This window comes from Nannobrachium achirus, assembly GCF_963921795.1.
Source record: "Nannobrachium achirus genome assembly, chromosome: 23".
Taxonomy (NCBI): domain Eukaryota; kingdom Metazoa; phylum Chordata; class Actinopteri; order Myctophiformes; family Myctophidae; genus Nannobrachium; species Nannobrachium achirus.
In genome coordinates, this window is record NC_137830.1 from 38,984,002 (window position 1) to 39,007,541 (window position 23,540).

The 23,540-nt window shown below is 42.9% G+C and overlaps 1 protein-coding gene across 1 annotated transcript in view; it reads left to right on the forward strand.

The window, feature by feature from the left end:
* Nucleotides 1-23,540, forward strand: part of lhfpl3 (LHFPL tetraspan subfamily member 3) — a gene marked incomplete at both ends in the record, with an annotated part of 41,978 nt that overhangs the window by 17,377 nt on the left and 1,061 nt on the right. Inside the window, one exon of the mRNA XM_080754368.1 lies at nt 21,344-21,574. Coding sequence (XP_080610494.1) covers nt 21,344-21,574 — 231 coding nt within the window. The remainder of the gene's footprint in view (nt 1-21,343; nt 21,575-23,540) is intronic.

Sequence of the window (23,540 nt, forward strand, 5' to 3'; positions counted from 1 at the left end):
ATCACGATGAATTAAATCTCCACGATACGATTATCGTGAGTGTTTTTTATCACGATAAACGATAATATCGGGTATCGTTTCATCCCTAGAGGGATGGAATGAAAGCCTGTAGCATAACTAGAATACAAATGAGGTCTGAGTTTGAGAGGATATCTAGAGGCGCGAGCACTCGCGAAACAGAACAACTGGTAAACTTGGCGTGGTGATTGAGACGAGAGCTGTGAGCAGCCTGAGCACTTTCATGCAGCCTAATTTAAATTAATTTAATAATTTAAGAAATTTGGCAAGTGACACTGTTGTAGTGACCTTGGAGGTATACATGTATGCTTCAGATGGAGGGCCTTGTAGGGGATTTGTGAAAAGTAGGGATGGGACGATATGAAAATGTCATATCACGATTATTGTGACCAAAGAAATCCCGATTTACGATATTATCGCGATAATCAAAATATCCCAAACATCCATCATCATCCTGGGGCGGAACATTAGCCAAAAAATCTACAAGCTCTTGCGACGCGTTATGAGCTTGTAGATCTGCTATTTTTTGGCAAAGACATTTGGGAGTGGAAAAAAAGACTGTATCAAGTACGTATATTATAACTTCTATGCAGCTCGGCAAATAAAAGGTCAATTGATCCCAGTGCATGACGGAGGACGATATCACGATATATTAAATCTCCACGATACGATTATCGTGAGTGTTTTTTATCACGATAAACGATAATATCGCTTATCGTCCCCCACATACAGCAAACCCAGAACATTACAGTGAGGAGGAGACATGAGAAGAGCACATATTATGCCATGTACTCAGGGGCATCTAGTTTGCTTAGTTTCTCACTTCATTGTCTCTGTATGTGTGTGTGGATGTATGTTAACAGTGAGGGAAATAGTTGGGGTTGCTATAGAAACGACACTGCTGGCAGTCTCTCTCTCTCTCTCTCTCTCTCTCTCTCTCTCTCTCTCTCTCTCTCTCTCTCTCTCTCTCTCTCTCTCTCTCTCTCTCCTCTCTCTCTCTCTCTCTCTCTCTCTCTCTCTCTCTCTCTCTCTCTCTCTCTCTCTCTCTCTCTCTCTCTCTCTCTCTCTCTCTCTCTCTCTCTCTCTCTCTCTCTCTCTCTCTCTCTCACTCTCAGAGACGACCAGGCATGAACAGTCAGTAGGACTGCATGATTATGGCCAGAAAGATCATCCTGATTATTATTAATCACAGTTATTGATAGATGTTTTTCGGTGGGGGAAAATATGGCTGTTGTATTTTTTTTTCTGTGTTAGTCAGTGTGCTCATCAGTGCCAGAGTTTTGGTTTCAATTAATTGCCGAACTTCATGATTCCATATTTTGTGAAACGTAAAAATCACAATTCTAAGTAATAATTGTCCAGCCCTAGTCAGTGGCTCCTAAAAGAAGGCTGTTGTGCTGGACGGAAGAAGTAAAAAAAAACAGCATCAAGCGTTGAGGGAATCAATGCAACGCAATGGAGTTCCAGGAATCTCCATGGCAACGAGCTGGACTCAAGCCCCCCTTGGCCGACCGTTCAATCGTGACCTCGAACAGGATGAGTAGTGAGACAAGTCAGCAGAGTAGCCAGATTTATTTTTATTTTTTTTATTTTTTTTTGGGGGGGGGGGGGGGGGGGGGTTATACGATGGTGTCGAATGCAGAATATATAATAGATCAGTGGTGGAAAAAGGTACTCAAATGTTTTACTTTAATTAAAAGTATCAATATTGCCATGTAGAAATATACTTGTGAAAAAGTACCAAAGTATTGACATCAAAATGTACTTAGAAAGTACTCTTTATGCAGAATGTCCCATTTCAAGATTTCAAATGTATAAAAGTGTGGAGTTTGCATGTTCTCCCCGTGTCTCCGAGGGTAGGTACGCTCACAAAAACCTGCAGTAATCTTGGTCTCTATCCTGCCTGCCGGCAGTGCCGGGGCGCCTGATGGAGGGGAAAGGAACTGGTTGGAATAACGTGTTCCTTGACTTCCTTCCATGCGCTATGTCCAACTATCGAAACTCCCCCCTGTCAGGTGAAAAGAAGCAACTTGGACTCCTCAAGCATAGAAGGAAGCATGAGGTCAGTCCGTTGTCTCCCCAGGTTGTCAGAGGGAGTGTGGTGCCCAGGATTACATTAGATAATTGACACCGGGTGAAAAAGTGGTTACAAAATCGTGGGATAAAAATTTAGAAGATAAATGAAAATAGACGATCTACAAGCTCACAATGCGTCGCATGTGTTTGAATTACTTGTGTTTTGTTAAGAGCACACACCTGACAAAAGACCATTGAAATCAAATATTAATGATAGTTAAATAAGATTGTTTAAATACTATGTATACCGGTATGTATGTGACTTTATTATGGTCTGACCAAAAGTACATTATGTCAAACAGGAGATGTAGTCGGCCCTTGGGTGTTTTTAAAGGTTCTACAAAAACAAAATGTTTTTCAAAAGGTTTGAGGCTACTGAATACAGAGCCCCTGTCATTTCTGCCTGGCTTTCAGAGCATTTTCAACTGCAGTACCACCTTATCCTGAGTGGGAGGACTGCGCTATTGAGCCAGTTTTGGCCCCACACTCCTCCCCACCTCCTGCTCAGCAGGCCTGCCCACCCCTCTCCAACCCTCTCCCAGCTCCTCCTGCCTCCTTCTCAGGCCTGCCCACCCCCTCCCCAACCCCCACTCAGCACAGCAGTAGGTCCCGATTGTGATGTCACAATCGGACCTAAAATCAGACAGCCCGTTCTGAGAGCTGTTTACATAGATCTGCCCATAAACTGAGAAAGACTCAATGGTCAGAAATAGAACTTTGTGAGGATAGAACGTGCTGGTGGGACACCAAGAAAATACATACAAATTGGAAATTTTTAAATTCATGGTGTAGTCCCTTTAATATATTCCAAAGTGGCCCCCTTTGAAAAAAAGTTTGGACACCCCTGGGTTAAAGGAAGAGTGCACACTGCAGTGGAGAAGATCACAGAATTAGTTAGGAATATTTTAACCACTGCGCTGAAATGGAACAATCTCATCAGCTCCAAACTTCAAAGGCGAATGATTTCCAGAGAAGACACTGTAAAACTGTAATACAAAGCCAAAGCTGCTTGCCACATGCAGAAGACTGTCACAACAAACGAGGTTGAGAGATAATAGAGAGAAAAGGGAAGCATTTAGAAAGATGAATAGTTCGACCACAACTAAGCGTCCTTTCAGCTAAGTAGCAGCATAGCATTCAGTGATTTAATTGACGTAAATACGTTTTGAACCTGAGGCTTTTTCATTTTACCCGTGAAGCTTCCCCGGTCTCCAACTGAGAAAATGAAACCGCTCTTCTGTTGCTTCCCATCACGCCACTCACAACCCCATATGGCCAGACCGTAGAGCTGGTGTATGTGTCCAGGGGTGTAGCACCAAATTCTGGGCCCTGGGTACAAGGATTCACTTCAATTATTTTGTGCTTTAACTATTGAAAAATAGCAGATATACAAGCTCACACTCGGTGCCGCGCTGCAAGCTAGTAGATCTGCTATGTTTGAAAAATCCCAAGTCTTTGAATATTTCACTTCTAAGGTTTTTTGAACAAAGATTTGTTTCTATGTCAGTGGTGCTCAAACTTTTTCATGTGAAGGACCCCCAAAATGATATGTATTTGGCAACGGACCCCCCATCTCAAAATATTTAGTTCCAGGACCCCCCCAGAAGCAAAATCTGAGTTACAAGTGTTCGCTTAAAAAATACATATATTCAAAGATTTGCACACATTTTCATGACCTTTCAAAAATAGCAGATCTACAAGCTCGCAGCACGGCACTCGGTGCCGTGCGCTGTGAGCTTGTATATCTGCTATTTTTCAATAGCTAAAGTATAAAAGAATTAAGGCCCCTCCACTTTGGGCTCTGTTAACTCAGTCCCACTCCCCCCCCCCCCCCTTGTGACGCCCCTGTATGTGCCCATCCAAATAGGCTTATCCTGGTCATGGAAGTGCTTCAAAAAACATTATTACTGTAGGGCTATTTGAGCTCTGCTGACAGTGAGTACATAAGGCTTTAACACATGTTATATTTCTGTCTGTAAGGCAGCTCCGCTCATTACAGTACTGCCGATCCTCACTTGGCAGAAGCTCCTTTACTCTGCAGGTTCGCCACTAATTAATCAGAACACCTGTTCCAAATCCCGGCTTATGCCCCCCAAAACACACACACACACGCACGCATGTGTGCATCACTCTCACACGCACACGCACACACACACACACACACACACACACACACACACACACACACACACACACACACACACACACACACACACACACACACACACACACACTTCTTTTTTTGATGGTTGTCAAGCGCTTGATTATGAAGTTTCATGTCGTCGTTGTCGGGTGGAAACCTTCTCCAGAAACTGTTTGTAGCTAAGGTTCTGATCATGACAGGTGTAGTGACTAGTGACTGTTGACTTTGACTTGTGTTTGACTTGTGTGTTGACTTGGTGTTTTGTCGTTGCCGTGTCTCAAGCTAGCCTAGCTAGCTTGAGACACGGCAACGACAAAAAGCCAAACAACCTTGCATTGACAATGCATTAGTACGGCGCCCCCAGTGGCCATTCTCAGACGATGTTTCACGCATATGTGTGAGTCCAGCCTGAGAGTTTGGGATACAACTTCTTCCTCTCTGTGAAATCCTGTCAATTTCTCTGTTGTCAGCGGGGGTCTTCTCGCATGAGAGAAGCGATCTAAAAATGGAAAACAGTTCCCCTGCCCATGAGGAGGATTACCATGATAATTTATGTGCGGAACTATTTCCCTGGTTCAGTAAATAGGCCATTTGAAGCATTTTAACAGATTGTTGCCTCGGCGAAGATCGTGTGTAAAGATTATGAAGTAGTCGTGAGCAAAGATTATATGCATGGTGTGCAAATCGTCGCCACACTTGCAGTCAGATCAAATGCATTCACTTATTTCTGTTTACAACGAACATGGAGGAAGTAGTTGTGTGTATGCCGATGTGTTAAAACCACATTTGTTTGAATTACAGGTGTCATAACCTTGAACTGAGGTTGGACGAGTCCCTTTTGAGAACATGATGATGACTTAATAAGGCTATAACTCTCTGTCCGTTCTGCCTGGCCAGTGTGTGATAGGGGCCTGGGCTGGATGCGTATATGCCTGCTTCAGCAGGGGGAGTTATTGGACTGTAAATTCAGGTGTCAATCTATTTCATGGCAAGCAAGGGACCATCCTCAAAGTATCTCATCTTTGGAACTATTTGATGTTATGTTTCTTTCAAAGACTCTCACGATGAGTCACATTGTGATACGTTGTGAGCTTGCAGATCGACCATTTTCAACTAAGTGTGAATCAGGGTTGATGGGCTTGAGGGATGTGGCAGAGGAACGATTGGAATCCCAATGCAGCTCAAGTGAAACTGCAGTGATGCACACACACAACGTCATCCAGCAATTTTCTTTAAATATATTAAAAAAGAAAAACACTTCAAAGACATAAGCAGAGACCTCTGTCAAGCCAGGGCAATGCTGGCTAATCCACTGCTTATTTTCTCCTCACAATGACTTTGCGTGACTATTGATTGACTGCCCTAATGTTGTTTGTGACTATTGATTGACTGCCCTAATGTTGTTTGTAGATTGGCTATTTTAGGTGCAGGGGCGTCAATTGGGTATGGCAGGGTTATGCAGCTGCCATACCCTGGGTCCAGGGGGGAAAATAAAAGTTACTTTTAAATATAAATCCATGAATGTCTTTTTGTCTATCTGTGCTGGTTATTAAAGTACAGTAAAATAACGACAAATGCAACATTTTACAAAATGGTCACATTTACAAGGTATTATATTTATATTCTCCACACTTGTATTCTCCCCATCTTGACAAAATGGTATATTCCCAGGTTCCGCAGGTCAGCTGCTCAGGTGCAATGCATTATTGTTAATTGTGGCACGTAGTTTAGCTGCACTTGAACAACCATTCCAGGCTGCCATATCCGTAGAAACCTAAAAAAAAGACAAAACTCTATTTTTCGTGCACGCCTGAGGACTATCTTTGCCATACCCTAGCTTTTGCTGAACTGACACCACTATTTAGGTGCGCAACACCGGTGCACAACTAAGTATAAATTAGGCTTCTTCAGTCCGCACGCACGCACGCACGCAAGCACGCACGCACGCACGCACACACGCACACACACACACCTTTAACCACTTTAAGATTCTGACCTGATAACCTGATAGCCAATCAATCTAATAAGCTCATCGTCATTCCTAACATCACGTTGTTTCTCTGCCACATTAAGCATCTTAATATGACAGTCTTCCATCCAGGCAACGTCTCATTCTACTGTATGTCCTGTTCTCTCTGTCTGTCTGTCTGTCTGTCTGTCTGTCTGTCTGTCTGTCACTGTGCCCCCTTTGACTCTCTGTCTGTCACTGTGCCCCCTGTGACTCTCTGTCTGTCACTGTGCCCCCTGTGACTCTCTGTCTCTAGCCTCAGGTCGGGCGTTTGTGTCTGTCTCCCACTCTTTTGATTCTTCGTCTCCACCAGCCTTCCTTTTTCATTCTCATCTATTCCTTTAGCCCCCCCCACACACACACACTCTTTATCTCAACCTTCCACCCCCATCTTCCTCCTTGTTTCAAATCCTTATCAGCCATAACGACAAGAGAAACACTGTGTTGTGTGGACGGCAGAGAAGAAGCATGCAAATGTCCTTTTGTAACCGTCTGCATGGTGGCCTGCATACAGAGCAGTTGGGAAGGACAGAGACGGTATCTAAAAGCACAGGTTATTGTTCAATATGTGTAGTGGAGAATTTGCGAGAATGAGATTGTCCAATGCAGCCAACAGTCACCCCTCCCCCCTTTTAAAAAAGAATGTGTACTAAAGGTGGAGCTGATTTAAATGACTTAAAGTGCTCTGGGTAGCACAATCTTTTATAAAAGATAATCATCGTATATCAGTTAATGATAATGTATCATTTGTATTCATATTATAAAACCGTAAGGTAACTATTTGCTGAAGCTGTCAAATCATTTTAGTGGATTACATTTCTCAGGGCTAGTCCCAGTTGTCCGACGTCCCAGTTGGGCGAACAGACTGTAAAGCAAGCGATCTTCATCCCATTCATGCATTATCGTGCGCTTATAACGATTGCATTCACCATGGCTTCGTAACTCGCGCGGCCGGCGGAGCGCCGCGCCTGCGGCGCTCGGGCGCGAAGAGCAGGACCAAGGTCCGCTGGCCTTCGCGCCGCTTGCAATGTCGTGGACAATGATTATAGTCTGTTCGCCCAACTGGGACATCGGACAACTGGGATTTTCCCCATTTCTCAGACGTTCAAACATTTATCGCTGTATTGTCTACACTTCAATCTATTGATAGTCTTCAGTTCAGTCAAGCAACCTATCACTATCACGTCTCTATGAAATGAAATAGGTAAGCTGTAGCAGATCTCAGGTAGGCTAAATATACACATAAATACACTTTTCACATACCCAGCCGTAATCTGCCCTGGGTGAGGGCAGTTAAAAAGGACTTAGAGCAGGGGTCTTCAACATGGGGTCCGGGACCGGGGAAATCTCGCTTTTGCGAACGCCCATCATTTCGACCGGAGGGTTAGCGACTCACTCCACGGAGGTCAAGGTTAGGGTAAGGGTTAGAGTCGGGTGTCGAAAAAGATGTCTGTAGTAACAGCGACACACTCACTCCCTCCGGAACCTCTAGGGGGTCCTCAGAGTTAGTTACTACAGGGGGTCCTCCAAATCTTTGATGATATATAATATTTTTCATCTTTTTTATATTAACCACTTGAACCCTATAGCGTCCATATTCTGAGAACTTTTAGCCAAAAATAACAGATCTACAAGCTCACAACGCCTTGTGAGCTTGTAGATCAGCTATTTTCAGCATAGAGATTTTGTGTAGACTGTAGAGGAGAAAAAAAGCAGACTAAGTGTACTTTTACTTTTGGTACTCTAAGTACATTTTGATGCCAACACTTTCGTACTTTTACTTAAGTTCATTTTGAATTCCAGACTTTTACTTGAAACAGAGTATTTCTATATTGCAGTATTGATACTTTTACTTAAAGTAAAAGAGGTGACTGCACTCAGGTGGTGGACAGCAGGTAGACCGCAGCATGATTTAGTTAGGGCTGACGCCCGCAGGTGTTAATGAGGAAGGGGGGTATGCAGAAGGCTGCACAGGACTCATGTCTCGTAGCATATGCCCTCCTTATTATCAAAAGTGAACACACACACACACACACACACACGTGCGTGTGTGCGCTCGCAGGCATGTGCACACATAGACATTAAAGGGGGCTTGAGGCCCCTGCCCCTTTAAATGTCTGTATAAAAGTGCCCTCTCCAGACCATGAATGCAGTTTTTGAAGCGGTGAAAGCCTCTTCCAATGAGTGGCTTTGTGTGTCCCACGTCCATATATGGTCATTTCAGTCCAGAATGAACAGGTTTTTTCAAAAACAAAATGTGTGTTTCATGTCCATATATGGTCATTCCAGTCCAGAATGAACAGGTTTTATCAAAAACAAAATGTCTGTCACCTCATGTCCATATATGGTCATTTCAGTCCAGAATGAACAGGTTTTATCTGTCCCGTATGTCCAGAATATCAGTCCAGAATGAATAGGTTTTTTCAAAAACAAAATGTGTGTCCCATGTCCATATATGGCCATTTCAGTTCAGAATGAACAGGTTTTATCTGTCCTGTACGTCCAGGCCTATCCAGTCCAAAATAAAGAATTGAACATTGGTCAAGCTTCACATGACAAATTGGCTCTCCAGACAATTCTATACTAAGATTCACCGCTTCACTTCGAACCGAGGTTTGATTTTTACTATGGTGAAAGAAATGCAAATGCCCCTCTTTCCCTGCCATACCTGAAGGCAGCGTTCAAGAGAATTAATTGCCTTGTCCAAACTCTCCTGAACTTGAATGCAGCATCTTACTTTAGGTTGAAAGAATTGCCCTCAATAGTTGCCTTTTTTATGCCTATAGTTTAGTGTGGTATCAAGTACCGAAAATAGCTGGCTTGGAGGTCTGCTATTTTCAATATTTTCTCCAAAAGGCCCTTTTAGAAATTTCAGCCCCTGCCTCCCTAACATTCTCTGCACGTCCCTGCGCTCTAGCAGCATGGACACTTCTCCCTTGAGCAGAAGGGATTGGGATGGGGGGAGGGGTAGAAAGAGAGAGAGAGGAGAGGGGGGGGGGGGGGGGGGTACTTTGCATACCACCTTGGTATGCAAGGTTTCCACCCTAATTAACTCCCATTAGTACCATTTGCCATCGTCCACTCACCTGCTGTGCCACAGTTTTCATGTACGTACCTACACTGAGAATCTCTCTCTTTTGCTTGCCTTTCCTCCTGGTTTTCTGTGTATAGACGGGTTTCTTGTTTACAAACATTGAGACTAAATGCACAGGTGACTGTATCATGTAATCAATTCCTACCAATCCCCAAACCTGTTGTTTTGGGGAGCGCTGGTTTCATTGGCTAATTTTGGTACCGACCTGCGCACGCATCTAGTTCTTCTCAGTGTAACCTGGACCAGAAACCCGTCCATGTGCCGTGTTCTCTCTCTCACTGCGCGCACACACACACACACACACACACACACACACACACACACACACACACACACACACACACACACACACACACACACACACACACACACACACACACACACACACACACACACACACACACACACACACACACACACACACACACACACACACACAGGCCTAATAACCATAACTTTTAAAGGAACATGAATCGGGCAGAGAAGACCTCAGTGCCTGTGCAATTTGGCATAATTATGATTGATATGCGTGTGTTTGCGGGTATGTGCGTGCGTGCGTGTGTGTGTGTGTGTAAAGGTATGTGGAGGTTGGACAGAAGACTATGAGAGGTCTAGATTGCAACACCTCCTCTACTGTACGGGGCCTCCTGCCAACCTGGTCTACTACCAACAGCTGTCCGCTGTGGAGAGACAGGAGTGTTTGGTGTGTGTTTGGTGTGTGTGTGTGTGTGTGTGTGTGTGTGTGTGTGTGTGTGTGTGTGTGTGTGTGGGGACAGGGAATTACTACTTTGTGGTGACCTCATGTCCCCACAAAGATAGTACAATCGGAGAAAAAAACCTTGTGGGGACAAATTTTTAAGGGTTAGTGTTAGGGTTAGGGTTAGGGTTAAAAATGAATGGAATGTCCCACAAATATAGTAGACTATGTGTAATGTCCCCACAAAGTAGTAATTGCAAACGTGTGTGTGTGTGTGTGTGTGTGTGTGTGTGTGTGTGTGTGTGTGTGTGTGTGTGTGTGTGTGTGTGTGTGTGTGTGTGTGCGCGCGAGTGTGCGAGCAATGCATGCGAGAGAGAGAGGTAAATTGTCAGAGTGCCTCCCATTGCTACCAAGATCCCTGTGTCAACATCTGTGATTGAGGCTTCATCAGTTGTGAGTGTGCCTCCCAGTGCTACCAAGACCAAGAGAGAGTGTAAATGAGAGCGGGAGCAAGGATAATATATATCTGAGGGATTATAGATAAATCGTATTACTATAGCTATAGATTATAGAAATTACACATAGCTACAAAATGGCAGCCTCTGTCCTTTAAATGAATGGTGCATTTATATAGCGCTTCATTCCAAAGAGCTTTACATAGGTTGTGCATTACATTCACTCATTCACACACACATTCATACACCGATGGCGGAGGAAACCATGCAAGGCACCTCAACGTGCCTTGCATGTTTCAGAGTAGAACCCGAACCCAAATGGGCCTGCGAAAAATGCTATAATTAGAAATATGAGATCCGATACCCAGGCAGCCCCAAGAGATGTCGGAACCGGAGCCGAGATCCGAAATGACCGAATGTCAACGCTATTATAAAGAGACAAGAGTTGTATATTATAATTAAATAGGACTTTTTCTTTCTTACCGTTGCTTGCTGCTGCCCCTGGTCATTAAAGTATTTCCCAGAGTAGACCAGTCAATCAATGCGGACAGGAAAAATAAATCCACGTTTTCTTTAGATGCGTAATCTTTCTTCTTAGCCATTATTCATGCTAATCCACTGTTCATTTATGTCACAGCAGAGCATATTGCTTTAAAGTAGCCCACTAGTTCTTGACAAGCCACGTGACGTAGCAAGGCAGCTCGCCTCTCACTGACTGGAGGAGTACAGCGGGGGTCATTTACAGCTGTGACAGCCAGCATGGAACCAGCGATCTCACTGTCAGAGACCCGGGACCCGGGGCATACGGTAGCGGCTCCGACCCGGCTCCGAAGTCACTACTTGTGAATGGACCCGAATCCCGGGTAATTTAGGGTCTCGGAACAACCCGAAGACCTCTAGTTCTAGTTATTGCTCAAGGACACTTCAACACTAACTCTGGGCCAGGGGAGCCTAGGATCGAACTGGGAACCTTGCGGTTCTCCACCCGGCCGCTCTATCGGCCACTCTACCCTTGAGCCACAGCCGCCCCACCCCATCCGCTACTCTCTAAATCCTCCTCTACCCTAAGGATAGCCGGTAGTGTGTATGTATGTCAGGGGGGCTAAGATAAAGCTATAGAGCATCCTATGATGGTGTGCTCTGCGGCGTAGTGGAGATGCCCCCTGCTGAGAAAGAAAGAAAGAGAAAATCCTGCAGGAAATGGAGAGAGATGAAAGAGGGAATCGTTGTATCTTTTGATATCCCAGAAGTCTACAGCATGCAATCCACATGACTGGCTGCACATGACGAAGAGACAGCAGCAGTCGTGTGAACAGAGCCCTGAGATAACTCCCAGTGCTTATAGTTTTGCTTGTTTGCTTTACAAATACTATGTGGCATATGGACAACGCCCCAGGGACGTGCAGAGAATGTTAGAAAGGCAGGGGCTGAAATTTCTAAAAGGGCATTTTGGTGAACATAATCAAAAATAGCAGACCTCCAAGCTCACAACGCGTCGCGCCGCTACGGGTTGTGAGCTTGGAGGTCGGCTATTTTCGATGCTTGATTTTTTCACAGAGAGGGCAATTCTTTCAACATAAGATGCTACATTCAAGTTCAGGAGAGTTTGGACAAGGCAATTCTCTTGAATGCTGCCTTCAGGTATGGAATGGAAAGGGGGCATTTGCATTTCTTTCACCATAGTAAAAACTGCATTCATGGTCTGGAGAGAGGGCACTTTTTACAGACTGATAAAAGGGCAGGGGCTCAAGCCCCATTTGATGTCTATGTGTGGGGCGGCATAGCTCAGAGGTAGAGAAACCGTTATTAGAGCACGAAGGGTTCCCGAAGGGTTCCCAGTTCGAATCGAATCCGGGCTCCCCCTGAGTTAATGTCGAAGGGTCCTTGAGCAAGACTCTGAACCCCTAATTGCTCCTAGTGAGCACCGCCACCGGTGTATGAATGTGTGTGTGAATGGGTGAATGTAAAGCGCCTAGGATAAAAGCGCTATATAAATGCACCATTTATGTGTGCACGTGCCTGGAACAACCTGTTAAACTCATCAGTGCATCCACGGCAACACCCCTTCCTATCTCAAGGAGTTAGTCTCACCACAGCCCTCGAGCTCTTCAAACACTAATAGCTGGGAGGGAATCCGTCAAAAAACATCAACTTTGGGCACTTGGTGACAAGTTTTTGATTTTTGGTATGGTGTTAGGTATGGTTATAAGGTTTACAAAAAACATCGCAAACAAGTTGGGCTCGCCCCCTAGTGGTCTGTTTGCGATGAATCAAATATTCGATAAATCAGTATATGGTTGAAACCCCAAATAATTGATAAAAGAGATTTTTCAATGGATTCTGTTACTATTGGGTATGATAAACAACATACTAAAAAATCTGGAAAAAAATAACTACCGGAAAGGCACCATTTTCAAGATGGCGTCCACGATGGCTGCCGGGAGCTGAAAATGCCTATAAACTGGGTTTTAATGTGTAAAAATTCATAATAAATCTGCACTTGGTGAAGAGTTTTAGATTTTTGGTATGGTGTTAGGTATGGGTATAAGGTTTTCAAAAACCATCGCAAACAAGTTGGTCTCGCCCCCTAGTGGTCTGTTTGCAATGAATACAATAGTAGATCTGTCAGTATATGGTTGAAACCCAAAATAATTGATAAAAGAGATGTGTCAATGGATTCTGTTACTATTGAGTATGATAAACAACATACTAAAATTACAGGAAAAAATAACTACCGGAAAGCCATCATTTTCAAGATGGCGTCCACGATGGCTGCCGGGAGCTAAAAATGCCTATTTAATGTGTAAAAATTCATATAAAATATGCACTTGGTAACTAGCTTTTACATTTTGACATGGTGTTAGGTATGGGTATAAGGTTTTCAAAAACTATCGCAAACAAGTTGGGCTCACCCCCTAGTGGTCGACAATATACTGACCAATCTAATATTTGATTCATTGCAAACAGACCACTAGGGCACGAGCCCAACTTGTTTGCGATGGTTTTTGAAAACCTTATACCCATACCTGTAACCATGCCAAAATTCAAAAACTCTTCACCAAGTGCATATTTTATATGAATTTATACATGTTAAATAGGCATTTTTAGCCCCCGGCAGCCATTGTGGACACCATCTTAAAAATGATGGCTTTCAGGTAGTTATTTTTTCATGAACTTTTAGTATGTTGTTTATCATACCCAATAGTAACAGAATCCATTGAAAATCTTTTTTATCAATTATTTGGGGTTTCAACCATATACTGACAGATCTACTATTGTATTCATTGCAAACGGACCACTAGGGGGTGAGCCCAACTTGTTTGCGATGGTTTTTGAAAACCTTATACCCATACCTAACACCATACCAAAAATCTAAAACTCTTCACCAAGTGCAGATTTATTATGATTTTTTACACATTAAGACCCAGTTTATAGGCATTTTCGGCTCCCGGCAGCCATCGTGGACGCCATCTTGAAAATGGTGCCTTTCCGGTAGATATTTTTCCCTGAATTTTTAGTATGTTGTTTATCATACCCAATAGTAACAGAATCCATTGAAAAATCTCTTTCATCAATTATTTGGGGTTTGAACCATATACTGATGTATCGAATATTTGATTCATTGCAAACAGACCACTAGGGGGCGAGCCCAATTTGTTTGCGATGGTTTTTGAAAACCTTATACCCATACCTAACACCATACCAAAAATCAAAAACTTGTCACCAAGTGCCCAATATTTACGAATTCCCTCCCAGCTATAACCTCCTCAAAACCTCCAAGACCAACCTACGTACCATGGGAGACACCTATGCCCTCACGTTTTAAATGTTTTGTTTTAGTTTCTTCGATATAGTGGTGTGATGATTATTTTTTGCTAAGCTCCACCATCTGGCTTTGTCCAAAGTTTGTTGTACGCCCAGGGTCACATTTTGTCAAGCTTTGTCGGACACTTAATGAAATTAACTCATAAATTGCACAGATGTAAAGTACATTATAAATTAAATATGTTATTATTACATGGACTACAACAAAACACAGACAACCCATATAGAGCATCGCAGTTGAAGCCCCACCCCGTCCTCACTCTGGTGTCGGAAGCGTTTTCCGCATTCATTTCATAAAGTATTTATTTAAACGTTTTTAAGCCTTGGACAAAGCCACCTCGGCTGGAGAGGGATCATGTCAATATTCACATTTTTTTTAATGCAAAGATTAATTAGAAAGCTGAAAAAAAGGGCAGGGTACAAGACTGTGTACATCATTATTTTTAAAATTGCGGAAACTACACTCCCAGAATGCATTGCGAATGTTGTTGTTGTTTCCTGAAATAAAGCCCTTAAATCACGCTCAGTTTAGTTATCCAGGCCAGCATATGGCCTGAAATGTAGTGATTGTCATCTCTGTGGACGCTCTTATCGTCATCCTTAACATAGTGCATCATATTTGTAAAAGAAAGACGATCGCTCACGCAGTTCTGCTGACGTGCAATAATCCGCCGGGAAGACAGGGGGCAGTAGCTACTTCCGCGGTAACCGCAAGATACATGAAAGAAGAAGAGGCTAGACCAATCACAGACGTCGATTTCACCGGATGTACATGTTTAGCAGTATGGGAAATGCAGTTCTTCTCCGTGCGATCTTGATTAAAACGTGTTTTTACTAAAACTAGAGTGATTGCATACATACTCGGGGGTTCTACAGGAGCATATAGAACCATTTTACAACCACCAGCCTAGTGGTAAGTGTACATTGAATTGCTACGACTTTGTGGCTGATAATGAAAAACGCTATGGTGAAAATGAATGGGTTGTTTACTTCCGACACTGCACTGCGATGCTCTATACACTCACACACAGTAAACTCCTGAATGTTAATGTAACTCTGAGAGTGTAAAAATATACCCGTAAGGATCTGTGTACCCTGACAAATAGGTAGGGCAAGTGTGCACACACACGCAAAGGCGCACATACAATCCTACAAATGAGCCAACCCCTTTGCCCTGGTCTATTATGACAATGTATGGTGGGACTGAAAGAGAATACATATCAGCAAGGGCATGTCAGGCGGTGCAAACATGCCCTTCACAAAGGCACAGGAGCCGTTCCAGATTCAGAGTGAGGCAGACAATGTCTCCTACATATAATGTGTTTTTTGTTCCACTGCACATGTGTGTTCCATTTTACTGTATACAAAGCTGCAAACATAATCATTTTTGTAACGTTTAAAATATGTAACCACTTATTTAACCCTATGTAATTTGTTGTATGATGAATCATCACAATGTGATGTGTTGTGATTGTGTACTGTAAGATTCAAGATTATTCTATTTGGTCCCGAGGGAAATTTGTCTTGGACATGCAGGCTGCTACATAACATAGAAAAACAGAAAGAAAAACTTAAAAAGAATAGTGCAAATTCTAAAAAGATACAGTTATGTGAGTGAGGCCATGTTATAGTGATAAAGCAACTTGGACCAAGCCGTAACATTAATTCCTCCCATTTGTCCCATTATGGTTAGATATACTAGTGTCTCTACGGTGTAGAATGTGCAAAGAGTAAGTTGCAGTGATTCAGTCATTGGTGTTGACCTGGGCAGCAAGTGGACAATATACTAGATGCATTTTTACTCCCTTAATATATTACTGCCATGTAGATCTGCTATGTTCTCTATTTCTTGTCCCGCCTATCCTGTTCTAACGATCAGGTTCTAGTTATATTTTGGGCTTTCAGGCCCGGGTGAACGTGGTTAAAATGACAACAGTCATCTTATAGACAAAAGAGAAAGGGGAAACGGTTTTCCAAGAAGGCAAGAAATATGCTCTCTGGTTAATTAATTGACGTACCACCAGCAAGTAGCCCCCCTACTGCGATACCCCCACTCTCATCCTAACCCCTACCCTGTTCCCCAAGTTCCTTCAGGCCAAGAACTGTGCATAATTCCTCTTTTTAAACAGCTTGTGTATTCCATTTTTACTTTGAACTGAAAATCTTGTGAAGTGTGAATATTGAACTACACCATTCCAAAAGGTACATAGCACCTGCTGTTTCTTTCTCAAAATCTAGAAATATTACACATCACTAATCTGAAAACTGGTTCTTCATCTGAACGTTTTGTTTCATGTATTCATGGCAGTTTGGTGAGCATTCACGCTGTGGTGCAGGGAGATGGATAGAAGTTTAGATGAGAGGGAGAAGTCATTGCAAGGAAGTTATGATCATATGCTATTTTGTAGAATTTACTTTCATTTCCCGCGCGGCAAAACATTAATCGATTTCACATGCTCGCTAAAGCTGAGGAATACATCCTCGCCTCAGATACTAAATTTGAAAACATATCTTTTCTCTCAAAAGATGAACACAAACACCCACTCGTCATCCTCATTTTTACAGAAATTAAGAACAAGAAAGTTTGCCGAATGCAAGTTATTATTCATGTAAGCCATTTTTAGACTATGCTGCTTTTGTTCATCCTTTATTATTAGGTGTTGAAGAGCTGACAAGATTAAGTGGGGACAACTCTGCTTTGGGCAAATTATTTTCCACTATGCAGCAAAGATGCATATATAGGCAGCATATATAGGCATTTAGCTGACAAGGAAAAACACAAACCTTGTGTCTCTTAGAGCTGATGTTTACCCCCTTTATAGCTGAGTGGTTAGAGAGGCTGTATGTATGGGAATCAGATGGTCACCCGTTCGACTCTTGGCCCAGTTCAACTCTCGCCCAGTCGACGCGTCAAAGGGTCCATGAGCAAGACACTTAAAGGGATATTCCACTTTCAACAGGGAGCAGTGGTAGGGCCTCTCTCCACATACAAACCCATTGTAACTTCAAACTCCATTTTAACCATGATAGATTCATTAGAAACACCCATTATTTTTTCTGGTGACTCATTTTACCTTCCTAACACGTGAGCAGGCCGTGTTTTTTCGATAACTTTTTTCATTTATTTTTAATAATTATTTGGAAAAATGGAAAAAATGAAATACAAAAAAATTATTATTAAAAATAAATGAAGAATGTTATCGAAAAAACACGGCCTACTCACGTATTAGGAGGGTAGTATGAATCACCAGAAAAAATAATGTGTGTAATTAATGAATCTATCATGGTTAAAATGAAGTTTGAAGTTACAATGGGTGTGTGTGGGGAGAGGCCCTGGGCCTGGAGGGCCTGGTAACATTTACATCAAATATCTAAATATTCAATCAAGCTAATTAAAAACTGTTCAGGGTGTTCATAAAAGCCTGATTAGATGATAAAATTACCAAAAGTTTTTTTGAAAGTGAAATACCCCTTCAAAGGGAAACTAGGTAACTTTAAGACTATTTTTAATATACAGTATATATATATACATCTTTTTAGTAGTCATTTCCCTTTATCAGTCACTATATTATTGTGCTGGGGTGTTTCCTTGCAGAAAGACACATCCCCCTGGCTGTATTTTGGGTCTGTTCCACTGTTCATATTGACATTAATCCCTTGGAGGGACGTTTTTGTCAGGGTGGGTTGGCCAGAGCTCTTAATTGCTCCCTTTGAACTTCAAAGGGGCTGTGCACTGAGGTAATTGATCGGGCCATAAAAGTTTGATGCCTGTCGTAGAGGGGAGGGGAAGAGGGGAATGTGTTTGTACACACACAACACAGACTTGCCTAGTTCCCCTTTAACCCCTAGACAAACCTTCTTCTAAATCCTAATGGTTTTCTGAAGACGTATGTTTCTTTATGGTGGTGTTCAAAGTTTTTTAAGAATTAGAATGATATGTTTTTGACCGTTTTTGACCCCCATCTCAAAATATTTTGTTCCGGGGACCCCCCAGAAGCAAAGATTTGAGTTAAAAATGTTCGCTTTAAAAGAATATATGGACTATTCAAAGATTTGCACACATTTTCAGTTTTTCAAAAATAGCAGATCTCAAACTCATGGCGTGGCACCGAGAGAGAGCCGAAGAAAAGCAGCATGCACGCGCTTCTGCTTGCACTCATACATCTGCTGGATGAAGCAGTAAAGGCAATCTCCCCTCTTCCCCCGGGGACCAGAAAATACTTTAAGCTCTGTAAATATTTGCCGCTGACAGAGCATGACACTGACCCAAGTCTGTTATTATTACCGCACTGTAAGCCTGCAGCAGCAAATCGATTGGTACAGTATGGTAGAGGAGTGCAGCCCACTATATGCCCTCACAATCCTCTCATTTAAAAAGAGTCGTCCACTCTAGAAAGAGCACTCACACTTTGTCAGTGCATGGTGTAAAGCAGGGGTTTTCAAAGTGGGTGACCGTGCACCCTGGGGTGCCGTGACGGCAGTCCAGGGGTGCCGCGGGATAATTTGATAATGTTTGGAATTTATTTGGACACTTGAACAAATATTTAGTATAATTTTAAACTTGAAGTACACAGTTATTTTCAGTCAGTTCTAACCAAAAAGGCTATTATCTCAACGTTTTCCTCGCAACATAATCACTAAAATATCGTCACTGTCGGAGTGTCGGGCAGAAACCTCGTATCTCCAAGTGTCAAATGTGTACGTCTTTTGGTAAAGCAAAGCCCTGCTTCATCATACAAGACTGTCTGTCGCACAAAACTAGTGAAAACAGCCGATCTACAAGCACACAACGCCTCGTGATGCGAGGCGTTGTGTGCAGTTTAGTACATTTTATAGATGACAAAACTAACGGTTTTGGACATACAAGGTTTCCACCCCGACAACGACGATATGCTATAAATATAAGGTGCTGGGAGTGAAAATTATAATGTTGGGGTGCCTCGGATTAAAAAAAATATTTATGGGGTGCCCTGAGACAAAAAAGTTTGGGAACCCCTGGTGTAAAGTTACTGAGTACATTTACTTACTGTAGATCGGCTACTGTAGATCGGCTAGATTCCACAGATTATACTGAGTAATCCTGGCTGCTTCTTTTTGAGCGGTGGTCACACCGTCTCCATAGCGTGGCCGTGTGTGTATCCGTCTATGTATGTGGGTGGGTCCGTATGTAGCCTAAGTACCCCTGGTGACCAGAGAGGTGCTGTTGAGTCTAGTCTGCCCTGAGCATCAACTGCAATACCAGTGGTGGCCTGAGTGACATGGATGGATGGATGGCTCTCTCTCTCACACACAAGCAAGCACCCCCCCCCCCCCCCATATTATTATTATTATTATTATTTTAAATATTTTAAAAAAATATTTATTTAATCTTTTTTATTATAATTATTATTATATATTTGTTTTGCCTCCAAGACCACCGCTCAGTTCACACGGGTGTGATTTTTAAAGAGAGAGAGAGAGAGAGAGCTATCTAATGCTGTCTAACCCCCCCCCCCCCCCATCTCACACACACCACTGCCTTCTTGAGAAAGTTCTGACTGAAACAGACCTCTCAGACCAGTGACACTGACTTGATGACACCGACATCTATATACTCTCTCTCTCTGTGTGCTTGTGTTGTGCTTGTGTGTGTCTGTGTGCGCGCACTCACACGCGCTCCTCTACTGACAGCAGGACTGTTATTAGAGGATTGCACTTGGCCTAGTCTGTCATTGTCATCCACTCTGCAGAGAGCTAATGAAGGCAGGTCATGTTGGCCGGGCAGCACAGTGACAGTGACACTCTCTCTCTCGCTCCCTCTCTTGCCTCTCTGCAATCCCACTTCTCTAATTTAAACTGCCTTCTCATTTCCCTACTTCATTTCTACTCTTCCCTGTGACAGGTCTCATCTCCTAATGCAATCATGCTCGCTTGCTACCACTCAGATAAAATACTGCAGTTGTTTTCAGAATGGCACAGGTCAAGTCAAAATCTCAAGGCATACCCGTGTTCACCTCCATGCAAGATAGCCTCTATAACACACGTTATTTATCATTCTGTAAATGTTTATTTTGTGCAAATGAATTCTTTATTAAGACAATAATTCAAGAATTGATTTGAAACTTTGCAAAATTATGTATTCAACAAAATCAGGTAATAATGCAGACCTATAAGGTATGACTTTTTTCTTCTAAACGTATTTTAAGCCCAATTTTATGTTTCGTCATACGATAGTGTTGTCGGGTGACAATAGCCGAGTCTACAAGTTCTCTAGTCTACAAGTTCAAGTCGCAATGCGTTCTGATCTGTGTTACCCAACGTTTTTGCCTGTAAGGGATTTCATTAGACGTTTGCCCGAGACCCAAGCTAGTGAAAATAGCAGCTCTACAAGTACACAACACTTCTATATATATATATATATATATATATATATATATATATATATATATATATATATATATGTTACAGTCAGTTTGGGTAACTCAGTGAGATTGGGGTAAGAGCGCTCGTTTTGTCGTTCACCACACACCCCTACCACCACCTGGATCAATTCACTTTGATAGCCTCTTATCAGCACACCTGTGTAGTTCTGCGTATTCACTAGTGTAGGCTAGGCGCTGACGTCACTCGTTTGCGACATCTCTTTCGTTTCGCCATTAGCTTACTATGCCTAACTCTAACCCTAACCCTAACCTTAACCTCAGTAAAATTATGCCTAACCCTAACCTCCGTGGGGTGAGGCGCTATCATTCCTGCCGACGCTACGTTGTCATTGTCTTTGTTGTGGATCAAAGCGACCGCTTGTTCTGCCCCGCACCGCACGGCGAGCGCTCCTGTTCTCAATTTCACTGAAACTAAAAAGAAAACGTGACATATATATATTATACCACTGCTATTAGTCTCTCAAGAACAGCCTAACTGAGCTCGAGTTACAACTGAGCTCCAGTTAAGTCAAGTGAAAAGGATCGACCTTTTCTTTGACGATGGCTAGCCAGATTGCACTGCTATAGACCCTGAGCCTGTCTCCTCCCTGTCCCTCACCTCTCAGGTACCTGTCTCATCCTGGGCTGCATGATCTACCCGGACGGCTGGGACAGCGACGAGGTGAAGCGGATGTGCGGCGAGCAGACGGACAAGTACAGGCTGGGGGCGTGCTCGGTGCGCTGGGCCTACATCCTGGCCATCATGGGCATCCTGGACGCGCTCATTCTCTCCTTCCTGGCCTTCGTCCTGGGCAACCGCCAGGACAGCCTGATGGACCAGGAGCTGCTGGGCGAGAGTAAGATATAGATAGATACCTTATCCCAAGGGGGAAATCAGTCACCCAGAGGCAGCAAAGCAGTTTAAGGTTACAAAGGTTACAGAGAAAGTACGAAAAGAAAAAAAAATAAGTACTGTTGTGTACAGTGAAAAAAAGCAAGGCACAAAAAAAAAAGAAGAATATATCCAATGTCCCATCGTGCATTGCGCAGAAGGCGTGCAGCATTTCCGGCGTCGCAGCCGAGTGTGATCTACAAGCTCACAACGGTTGCATCTGCGACGCGACTTGAGCTTGTATGTCTGCTGTTAACCTGGGTGTGTCCCACAAATAATTCTACAGTAAATTCTGGAGGAAGCAGGTGGATACACAAAGATACAAAAAAATACAAGAAGAAGGATATATACTGTACATAAAGTGTCGAAAAAGAAGTCAATGCTCATAAGTGTCACATCACAACACAAATAGCAATACTTGAAGCACAACTAACAGTGCCAAACAAAAGTGTCCAAACAGTTGATGTTAATAGTCAGTTCTACACAAGTATCTCACCGCCATGTCAAACACATACAATAATGCTCAATACTACCAACACAACCCAATATTGCAGAGCCAAACAAAAAGTGTCCATTGGTCATTGCTAACGCCACATGAACCCTCCATGGAAAGGTCCTAGAGGTCAGAGTCAGTACAGCTATTGTTCCATTTAAGTTAGGTTAGGTTACAGTAAGAACATGAGTCCTTCTTTTGATGTTGGCATTTAGGCCCCTTAGACCTGGAAAGCAGCTGTGTCACTTTAGATATTTAACCACTTTAACCATTATTTTATAGTTTAGCTATTGAAAGATAGCAGATATTCAAGCTCCTGGCGCGGCACCGAGTGCCTCTCTATGAGCTTGTAGATCTGCCCTTTTTGCAAAGTCATTAACATTTTAGCAAATCTTTGAATATATATCTTTAAATTTGTAACTCAAATCTTTCTTTCTATGCGTCCCTGGAACAAAATTGACAAAGTTGACTTCAAAGACAACATCTGCATTCCTGACCGTCAAGAAAACCACACATCCCATGGAGCAACTAGCTTGTTTTTATGCAAGTTTTATTCACATAATCCCCCCCCCAGTTAGCAATTTGCATACTGTAGTCTACATTAGATGAGCGTACATGGCACCTGCTTGGCTTGTTGTCTGTTATTATTAGAAATCTTTAGGATTTGTAGTGGAGACTACCGCTAGTGAGGGAGAGGATAAGATGCGATGGAGACACAAGAAAAAAAAAACGTCTGCATTTGTATGCAAAGGGAATGACTGAAACAGCGAGGAGGAACAGGGGGAAGGGAGAGATGAAACGAAACGAGGGGATGGGAGGAAGAATGAGAGCGACAACGATGACAGTGGGAAAGAATGTGAGGGCTGCTAGGGAGGGTTAATTGAAGCCCGGGGACACTGGACAGAGTCATGAATTACTAATGGCTGTTTACACAGCTTGCTGCCAGCATGTCTAAATTAATCACAGCCTCGCTATCAGCTGAGGCACAGTTGCTTGTTAAGTTTATACAGTATATAAGCTAACTGACAGGAAGGTAGAAGCCATTATCTACCAAAAGACAAGAGCAAAGGAGTGAGTGCAGGGACGTGCAGAGAATGTTAGAGAGGCAGGGGCTGAAATTTCGAAAAGGGTTTTTTGGTGAAAATATCGAAAATAGCAGACCTCCAAGCTCACAACGTGCACGCTGCGACGCGCTGTGAGCCTGGAGGTCGGCTATTTTTGGTGCTTGATAGTTGATATCACACTGAATTAAGCATAATCAAGTGAATACTGGAGATTTGCCGTAACGGCATGACTTTCTACACAGAGAGGGTAATTCTTTCAACATAAGATGCGCTGCATTCAAGTTCAGGAGAGTTTGGACAAGGCAATTCTCTTGAATGCTGCCTTCATGTATGGCATGGGAAGAGGGCATTTGCATTTCTTTCACCATAGTGAA